The sequence below is a fragment of the Calidris pugnax genome, unplaced genomic scaffold, assembly GCF_001431845.1.
Source record: "Calidris pugnax isolate Ruff unplaced genomic scaffold, ASM143184v1 scaffold402, whole genome shotgun sequence".
Classification (NCBI taxonomy): Eukaryota; Metazoa; Chordata; class Aves; order Charadriiformes; family Scolopacidae; genus Calidris; species Calidris pugnax.
This window is the reverse complement of record NW_015091205.1, coordinates 312,633-322,760: the sequence shown is the minus strand read 5'-3', so window position 1 is coordinate 322,760 and position 10,128 is coordinate 312,633. Positions and strand designations below refer to the sequence as shown.

The 10,128-nt window shown below is 58.8% G+C and overlaps 1 protein-coding gene across 1 annotated transcript in view; it reads left to right on the top strand.

Annotated features, from left to right (window-relative positions):
* Positions 1 to 1,735, top strand: part of LOC106898493 (counting factor associated protein D-like) — a 7,876-nt gene extending 6,141 nt beyond the window's left edge. Inside the window, exons 12-13 of the mRNA XM_014959770.1 lie at positions 1,222 to 1,411; positions 1,548 to 1,735. Of these exons, the coding sequence (XP_014815256.1) occupies positions 1,222 to 1,411; positions 1,548 to 1,735 (378 nt within the window). The remainder of the gene's footprint in view (positions 1 to 1,221; positions 1,412 to 1,547) is intronic.
* Positions 1,736 to 10,128: the final 8,393 nt, after the last annotated feature.

Sequence of the window (10,128 nt, the reverse complement as noted above, 5' to 3'; positions counted from 1 at the left end):
CTCAGCCATTGGAATGGGCTGCCCAGGGAGGTGGTGGAGGCCCCATCCCTGGAGGTGTTCAAAAGAGGGGTTGATGTGGTGCTGGGAGGTATGGTTTAGTGATGATGCTCCTTGTTTGTTGTGTGGGTGTCTATTTTTGTCAGTTAGGTTGACAGTTGGACAAGATGATCTTTAAGGTCTCTTCCAACCCAGAAGATTCTGTGATTCAGGGATGGAGGGGAGCTTAAAGATGGGGGGGATGACGTGGTCCCCCACTCCCCTCATCCCTGCTCTGCCCCAGGTTCGTGCACTCGAAGAACCGCGCCGCTCTCTCCTACACGTTGGCCCTCAACCACTTGGCCGACCGCACGCCCCAGGAGCTGGCCGCCCTGCGGGGCCGTCGCCGCAGCGGGGCTCCCAACAACGGGCAGCCCTTCCCCACCCAGCTCTACACAGGCCTCATCCTGCCCGAGAGCCTGGACTGGCGGCTCTACGGTGAGGAGGGACCTGGGCCCACCAGCGTGGAAGCCCAAGCACCAAGCCCTGGCTGTGGTGCCTCTGGGAGCACAGCGAGTCCTCAACTCCTGCCTCAGTTTCCCTTCCACCGGTGCCACCCCAGCCTCTCACCCCCCCATCCCGCTGTCCCCAGGTGCTGTGACCCCCGTGAAGGACCAAGCCGTCTGTGGGTCCTGCTGGAGCTTTGCTACCACGGGTGCCATGGAGGGTGCCCTCTTCCTCAAGGTGGGAGCGGGGCTGTGCCCCATAGGGGTGGCTGGGGCATCTGAATGATGCCTGTTCCCACCCTACAGTGTGTGTCCCCCCCAGACCGGCGTGCTGACCCCCCTGTCCCAACAAGTCCTCATCGACTGCTCCTGGGGCTTCGGGAACCAGGCGTGTGACGGGGGCGAGGAGTGGCGAGCCTACGAGTGGATCATGAAGCACGGTGGCATCGCCAGCACCGAGTCCTACGGGCCCTACTTAGGGCAGGTAAGGGTGGCAGCACCCCTTGGGGGGGGGTACAGAGCCACCCCCTCCCCAATCCTCCCCCCCCAGGCTCTCCCAAATGAGCCATCACCCCTTTGGCAATGGATGGAGACTCTACTTTGGTAGACTTTGATACTTTGGAGACTCTACTGCTCCATCCCAGTTGTCCCCTCCCTTTTGCCCCCTCACTGGGGTGGGTTGGACCACTCTCCACCTGCCCTGGGACTCTGGTGCCACCTCGGCCTCTCTCCCCTCCAGAATGGCTACTGCCACTGCAACCAGTCGGAGTTGGTGGCCCAACTGGCTGGCTATGCCAGCGTGGAGTCGGGTAGTGCCACGGCGCTGAAGGCTGCGCTGGTCAAGCACGGCCCCGTGGCCGTCAACATCGACGCCTCACACAAGTCCTTCGCCTTCTACGCCAACGGCGTCTACGAGGAGCCCCGCTGCGGTGAGTCCTCTCAACCCAGGGGGCTCCATGTCCCACTCATCGGGGCTGGGGCCACTCGCTCCGTCAGGGATCACCCCCAGCTCCAAGGGGTGTGGGGGACTGAGAGGTCTCCATTTTCTTCTCTCCTCTTGGCCAGGAAATGAGACATCATCTCTGGACCATGCGGTGCTGGCTGTGGGCTACGGGGTCCTGCACGGCAAGAGCTACTGGCTCATCAAGAACTCCTGGTCCACCTACTGGGGCAACGACGGCTACATCCTCATGGCCATGAAGGACAACAACTGTGGTGTGGCCACCGCCGCCTCCTTCCCCATCCTGGCCTGATGGGACACAGCCCCACAGGTGTCCTGTGCCCTTCGTGTCCCCCTGGGCAGGTCCAGGTGGATGGGGGACTGGCAGAGGGATGCAGGTGGTGGTTGTGGGGCAGAGGGGGGCAGCTCAGCCGGGAGGTCGGGGGATGCTCCCAGCCCTCTGGAGAGGAATTTTACCATTTGGGCAATAAAAGCCTGTAGAAGTGATCTTGTCCATCACGCTGGGGTGTCTTCTGCCTCCCCAGCCCATCCCACAGCAACCACAGCCCTTTCCGTGGCTGCTAGCCCTCTGTGTGATGAGTTTCACCCAGTGCTCAGCCCAGGCTCACCCCTGTTTGGGTGATGTGTGCCCTAACCCCAAAGTTTTCAATGCCACCACCCAGAAGTGCCAGCACCCCCTTCCTAAGCAGCAGGAGGGAGCGACCCAAAGGAGACCCAAAGTTCCTTCCACCCAGGGCACTTCAGGGGGGTTTTGTCCGACCACTTGGGGAGCAGTCGGGCTCAGAGCTGCGACCCCAGAGCTGTCGTGCTCCTTTCGTCCCCCCTTTTAGACCAAAATTGCATGGCCACGGGGAAGCCTGACTGAGAGTCAAGGGGTTGGTGAGGCCAACGTTGCTCTTGGGGTGTCAGGGTGGTGTAAAGGTTCATTCTTGGGGCTCTGGTGCCCTGCTCACCCCCACCCTGGGCATGAAGCCTGGCAGGCAGCATGGGTGGGCAGCCCAGAGCTTGCAGGTGGGAGCTATTGGCACCACCAGGCTCTGCCTTCCCAATTTGAAAGCCCAATTAACAGCCAGGGAGGTGGGGAGGGGAGCCTATAAATGGGGGAAAAGCCAGCCCTGGTTTGTATTAGTGTGTGCACAGGCTGCATCTTACCCCAAAATCAGAGAATCACAGCATGGTTTGGGTTGGAATCTATCTAGTCCAACCCCCTGCCCTGGGCAGGGACACCTCCCACCACACCAGGTTGCTCCAAGCCCCCTCCAACCTGCCCTTGAACCCCTCCAGGGATGGGGCAGCCACAGCTTCTCGGGGCAACCTGGGCCAGGCTCTCACCACCCTCACACCAAGCAAGTTCTTCCCCACATCTCAGCTCCATCTCCCCTCTTTCAGTGTCAAACCCTTCCCCCTCATCCTATTGCTCCCCTCCCTGATCCAGAGTCCCTCATCCATTGCTTGGGTGTAGGGCAGAGACACGTCCTCCTGTTTGGACATCCTTCTGGCCTGGGCCAGGCTCTCACCACCCTCACACCAAGCAAGTTCTTCCCCACATCTCAGCTCCATCTCCCCTCTTTCAGTGTCAAACCCTTCCCCCTCCTCCTAGGGCTCCCCTCCCTGATCCAGAGTCCCTCCCCATCTCTCCTGGAGCCCCTTGAGGGACTGGAAGGGGCTCCAAGGTCTCCCTGGAGCCTTCTCTTCTCCAGGTTGAACCCCCCAACTCTCTCAGCCCCCCCTCCCAGCAGAGGGGCTCCATCCCTGGGGGCTTCTGGCAGCCAAGAAGCGATGTCCCCCCATGGCTACCCCTTATTTTATGTCACAAATACTCGACCACCCTCCCTCCTCGCCTCGAGCGCCGGCCGGCAGCACCCAGGGAGCAGCGGTGCCTTCCGAGGCGCCCTGATTGCTCCCAACGGAGGGTGACAGGTCATAATATTTTCTTGTTTTCTTTCACTTGTTCACCTGCTTATTTTACAATTTGCTGCACTGATTTCTGAAGTGGTCTTTAATCATTCCCAGCAGGGGCGCCGACTGGCATCCGCGTCTGGGAGAGAAATGATCACCGCGCAGGAATAATGGGGTTTATTCTGTGGGAGTCCAGGTCTCCAGATCTTTGATTCTCTTGACTGCAGTCAATAAAACACGCTTTGACTTTCAGGGAACCGTGACTTTCAAGGCTCCCTTTGCATAGGTGATGTTCTGAATTTGCTGCTGAACACGCAGGTGGTTTGGAGAGCTGGAGGTTTTTGCAACACAAAATGCTTCCCCCAGGAAGCATTTAGCAGGAGCCTGAATTTTTTGCATTTTGTGGCATTAGGGATAGCAGCTCTGAGCGTGGGTAGTTAAGGATGGTTGGAAACTTTAAAAAAAAAAGAGAGAAAAAAAAGAAAGAAAAAATCAATTTATTCTATTCAAAAAAGGAGAAAATAATAAAGGACATACCCGAGGAGAGGTTGGCTGTTTCCAGAGCCGTCCCTGGGCTCTGGCTCCCAGCCCAGCTGAGCTGCAACCTCCAGACTCCCCTCGACATCCAAACCTCAGAGTCCCTCCAGGTTTTGCTGAGGACAGCAAAGAACACCCTCCACCCCCAACACACATCCCCCCAAAGCCTGCTTTTTAGTGAAGGCAAAGCTGGCGTAAAGGTAGGCAGCAAAGGTTTCCTTTGGAAGAAGCACGTTGCCTGGGCAGCTGGAAATGCTGGGTATGTGGGAAACTGCCCAAATTTGGTACCCGGTTGAGGAAATATCAGCTGAGGGTGGTGCTTTATGGGGAGCAACCACTGCCTGGAGAGTGAAAGCACCAAGATTTGGCACCTAGCTCCTGTATTCCTCCTTGAGAATCCCATCTTCTTCCCGGTCTACAGGGTGAAGTAGTTCGAGATGTCTCCAGAGGCCACGCTGAAAGCACAGGACTGGAGGAGGTCCTTGGTGGCCAGCCTGCAGTCCTGCTCCCTGTCTCATTTCTCATGGTCTTCTGCCACCTTCAGGGTCTCCTCCTTGTTCTGCTGTCCCTTCTTGGCATCTGCCAACCAAGAGGTTGGTGCTTGGGTGTTTATAACCAGGCACAGGCAATGTCTGCCTGCAAGGTGACCCCTTTCGAGGCAGTCCAAGCTGATGGTGGCTTTCATGCTGGAGGTGGGAGTCCATTTGGCCACCTCACAGGCTTTCCTGAGCTAGTCCAGCTAGTCCATCCTGCCTGATGCTCTCTTGATGTTTCTTTTAGAATTCATCCATGAAGATGCTCACCAAATGGTTGTCCAAGGCATCACCTCCTGGGTGAGGATCACTAACTGTGGCTTTCACCTCAACTCAAAAACTCTTCCTACCATGAAGATTTTGTGATTCTATCACGGAATCATGGAATTGTTGGAGTAGGAAGGGACCTCTAGAGATCATCCAGTCCAACTCCCCTGCCAAAGCAGGGCTGCCCAGAGCACATCACTCAGGAGCATCCAGGTGGGGCTTGAAGATCTCCAGAGAAGGGGACTCCACACCCTCCCTGGGCAGCCTCTGCCAGGGCTCTGCCACCCTCACCCCAAACAAGTTCTGCCTCACATTGGAGTGGAACTTCCCATGGTCCAGCTTGTGCCCGTTGCCCCTTGTCCTGTCACTGGGAACCCCTGAAAAGAGTCTGGCTCCATCCTCCCTCCACCCACCCTTTAGATCCTTGGAAGCATGAAGAAGGTCTCCCCTCAGCCTTCTCTTCTCCAGGCTCAAGAGCCCCAGCTCTCTCAGCCTTTCCTCATCAGGGAGATGCTCCAATCCCTCCATCATCTCTGTTGCCCTACGCTGGACTCTCTCCAGCAGTTCCCTGTCTCTCTTGAACTGGGGAGCCCAGAACTGGACGCAGGATTCCAGTTGTGGCCTCCCCAGTGCAGAGCAGAGGGGGAGAATGACCTCCCTCCACCTCCTGGCCACACTCTTCCCTATGCATCTGCAGTGAAGATGGAGATGCTGCTGCCTGTCCCAACCAGTATTAAAGGTGAGGACCTTGTTCTCTCCATCAGGATGATGGAGGCTGTAGGCCAGGGCTGCTGACGTTGTCTCGCTGAGGCCCAGCGATGGCAGCAGCATCTCTGGTGGCCTGGTTCTGGGAGCTGCTGAGATAAGCTGGCAGCGCGATGATGGCTCCTCCTGCCTGCCCAGGAGCAACTCACCCCCTGGGACCGGGGTTGGGGGACCTTGGGACAATCCCAGCTCCACGCTGGGCTCCGACCCACCCACCCTGGCGGATCCCAGGGCCGGCCAGGACACGGGGAGCGAGGCGAGACAGAGCCCAACCGCCACAAACAGCTCCCCAGAGGCATTTTGTTTCCAGCCAAAACGGCCTTTTCTGCGGGTGAGAGCATCCAGATCCGCGGGCTCCATCTCTCCCCCCGGCTAGAAATTCAGGGTGGGCTGACTCTGCCAAGCTGAATTATTCTCCGAGGGATTCTCTCCGGGATTTCAGCTGGGTTTGGGGTTGTGGTGGTTGGGGTTGTTTTTTTTTTCCACCCTGCCCTCGGCTGTCCTGGATACGGCGCTTCCCTCCGGAGGCAGCTGCGCTCCAGCCCAGACCTCTGCGCAGCGATGCCAGGTGGCCAGAAAATGTGCTCCAGCCCCAAAAACTGGCTGCTTTTCAGCGCTGGGATGAATTATCTGTGAAAAAAAAAACCCTCTTAGGGCTCGCACAAAACAAGGTAATTATTCAGAAAGCAGGGGAGGCAGAGAGAGCCAGGATATGAAAATATTATCTGTTAGTGATTTTTACGGAGAACCGCAGAGGGTGTCAAAGAACAAGCAGCTGAATCAAAGTTGCTTTGGCAACTTCTTGGCTCCCAAATGCTCCAGACGACCCGGGGAGGGAGGGGGGGGAGCTGATCACAAGCTCTCACCATTGCTAATCCCTAGGGAAGGGGCTCCTGGGGGTCTGGGACCCCAAAGCCGGGTGGTTCCAGGAGGGAAAAGACAGAGGAAGAGCCCTGAGGTTTCAGGACGGCAAAGACTACAATCCAAGGGGAGGCCATCTCATTTTTACTGTCTAATACCGCAACTGGACCTTTTTTTGGGGTACAAATGGTTGAATCCATGATCCGAATGGGCCTTCCAGGCTCTGCAAATCCATCAGCTGCTCCTCTGCTACCCTGGAAACTCACCCGGGCGGGGTGGCTTTTTAAACGTTTCTTATTCCGCTTCCTTCGGTAGCAGCTTTACAAATGCTCTTCCCTCGCCAAGTGTTTCTCCCTTGGCGACCGCGACCGCTCTGGCAGGTTTGTCGTTCACGCTCCGAAACCAAATCGTCGTTCCTTCTCCTTCAGCTCGGGGAGATTTGCAAACAACCAACCCCCCACCCCCCCCCTCCCCTCCACCAACCGTGACTTTTAGGGGGTTTTATTTCACGTAACACATGGTATTTAGGTTTTCCAGGTGCGCTGTCAAACCCCAGAAAGCCGGGCAGCCCCAGCCCTCCCACCTCTGCCCCATTTCCCTCCCCACAAAACCTCTCTCCTCGGAGCACCATGAGCCCCCTGAGGGGCGAGAAGGGGTTTTGTTTAAAGCCATCCACCGCCTCTGCCAAGCTTTCTGCCTTCCCCGCCTGCTATTTCCCCAATCCCAAGCCAGCATCCAGCACAAGGCAACGGATTTCACGAAATTAAGTATTTCTCCTACACACGGCATATTTGCCCGGTGATTATAACTCGTCCCCGAGGTAGCCAAGCGCAGCAGAATTTCAGTTTAATATGCACACCCACGCAGCCTTACTCAAAACCCCCCAAGACATTCCCCCGGTCCTTCTTGGGAAAGCCTGAGCGCTGCAGCGAGGATCTTGTGTTTCAGCTTCAGCCCTTGCACAAGCTGGGACTGGGAATACTCTGTCATCTGGTGTAAAGGAAGCAAAAAAAAAAAAAAAAAAAAACAAAGCAAAACAAAGTGGGGAAAGAAGTTTCCCAAGGATTTCAAAGCATCCCCGACGGTCTGAGGGAGAGGAGGGTGTAAGAACACAGGAATGTCAGGGAGCAGAGCGCACCGCTGTGGGTTTATTAACAACCATGAGTAGTTACAGCCTTTTGTTCGCTCAGTCTTGGATGTACAGAGTGACCTTTTAACTCCAAAATGCTTTAATTCCCCCCCTTTGTTTGGGCAGGCAGCATAAACATAAGCTCACGGCACCTGTTCCGTGTCACACCGTAAAAAAAAAAATAAAAATGACAACTACTTGATGAAAAAAAATGAGCAATTATTCAGCGCCTGCCCTCCTTGCGGCGACTGGAGCCCAACCCCACACCTGAAACCAAAACAGGGAGGGAAGGTCTGGAGAGGTGAACTCCGGCACCCAAACCCTGGTGTAAACACGAGGAGCTGCCGTGGGGCTGAGCCTGCCCCACACCGCAGGCAGATCCACCCACTGCAAATCACAGCCCGTGGCTCGCAGACGAGCAGCTGCCCCAGCAGTGGCCCAGCAGCTGCTGGAATTGGAGCAAAGAGGGAAATAAGTTCACACGAAGGTTTTCCTTTCGCTGCAGAACACTACCTCCTACCTCATTCTCCCTTCCTCTTCCTCCAATTCTCTTTCTCTCAACCTTTGAGACATGCTTTTCCCCCCCTTCTGCCCCAGCTCTGACTCCAGCCTTTCCAGCCCACCCGCGTGGCTCTGCTCCCCCTCAGGTCCGCTCTGAAGGTGGAGACACCCACTCACCCCACTGCCTTCTGCTCCCTTCCTCCCTCCAGACCCAACACCCTCCTTCACACACCTCTGCAAACACCCTGCCCTCCCTGCAGCAGCTCCTTTACCTCCCCAGCCCCTAAACCCTGCCCTAACCCAGCCTCCCTTCCTCCTCTGGGCCTGCACACCCCCCTCATCCTCCTCTCCCCTAACACACACCAGCTACGGCCCTTCCAGTGGGGCTTATTAGCCCTGACACCCCCCTCCTTTGCTCTTCCTCTGGCCTTGTCCCAGCCCAGCTCAGCCTTGGCTTGGCCTGGCTCGGCCCAGCTCCTTCCCCAGGCCTCAACCCAGCTCGGCCCCTTCTCTCAACCCAGACCCACCTCAGCCCATTCTCCAGCTCAGCCCCTTCCCTCAACTTGGACCATCTCAGCCTCTTACCCTGGCCTTGACCTGACTCTGCCCCTTCCTCAGCCCAGCTCAGCCCCTTCCACAGGCCTAGCCCAGGCCCAGCTCCTTCTCCAGACCCTGACCCAGCTCAGCCCATTTCCCTGCCCTCGACCCAGCTCAGCCCCTTCCCTCAACTTGGGCCCAGCTCAGCCCCTTTCCTCAACTCGGGCCCAGCTCAGCCCCTTCCCCTGGCCTGGGCCCAGCTCAGCCCCTTCCTCAGCCCAGGCCTGGCCCAGCTCACTTCTCCAGCTTAGCCCCTTCCCCCAACTTGGCCAAGCTCAGTCCCTTGCCCTGGCCTTGACCTGACTCTGCCCCTTCCTCAGCCCAGGCCTGGCCCAACTCAGCCCCTTCCCTTGGCCTGGGCCCAGCTCAGCCCCTTCCTCAGCCCAGGCCTGGCCCAACTCAGCCCCTTCCCTTGGCCTGGGCCCAGCTCAGCCCCCTCCTCAGCCCAGGCCTGGCCCAGCTCACTTCTCCAGCTTAGCCCCTTCCCCCAACTTGGCCAAGCTCAGTCCCTTGCCCTGGCCTTGACCTGACTCTGCCCCTTCCTCAGCCCAGGCCTGGCCCAACTCAGCCCCTTCCCTTGGCCTGGGCCCAGCTCAGCCCCTTCCCCAGGCCTAGCCCAGGCCCGGCTCCTTCTCCAGGTCCTGTCCCAGCTCAGCCCATTCCCCTGCCCTCGACCCAGCTCTGCCCCTTCCCCAGCCCAGGCCTGGCCCAGCTCACTTCTCCAGCTTAGCCCCTTCCCCCAACTTGGCCAAGCTCAGTCCCTTGCCCTGGCCTTGACCTGACTCTGCCCATTCCTCAGCCCAGGCCTAGCCCAGCTCAGCCCCTTCCCTTAACTTGGGGCCAGCTCAGCCCCTTCCCTTGGCCTGGGCCCAGCTCTGCCCCTTCCTCAGCTCAGGCCTGGCCCAGCTCAGCCCCTTCCCTTGGCCTGGGCCCAGCTCTGCCCCTTACTCGGCCCAGGCCTGGCCCAGCTCACTTCTCCAGCTGAACCCCTTCCCTCAACCCGGGCCCAGCTCAGCCCCTTCCACAGTCCTAGCCCGAGCCCAGCTCCTTCTCCAGGCCCTCAACCCAGCTCTGCCCCTTCCCCTGCCCTCGACCCAGCTCAGCCCGGGCCCAGCTCACTCCCTTCCCTCAGGCCAGGCCAGGCCCAGGCCCAGCCCCACTTCCGGGTCCCCTCGCGCAAGGCCTTGTGGGCCAGCAGCAGCCCCCCCCTTCCCCGCCCTGCGCGATCTCACGCGACCTCCCCAGCGCCGCGCGCGCCCCCGTGCCGTCGCGTCACGCCGAGGGGGCGGGCCGGGAGGTTGCGTCACCGCGTAGCGCCCCGGCGCATGACGTCAACGCTTCCCCTTCCCCAACGCCCGAGGAGAGACGGGGCGGGGGGGGGGGGGGGGGGGGGTCCTCAGCTGCTCCGGTCACGTGACGCGGCCTCGCTTGCCGACGAGACGGACCGCGCGGACGTACACCATATAGTCCCTTCCCTACAACACCGTTGTGGGGTCTTAGCTTTTGCCGGAAGCTCTTGCGATTAACTCGTAGCAGAATGGAAGGAAGAAAGGGCAGAGAGAGAGAGAATACAGGCCGGCGGGGGCCGGTGAGGGC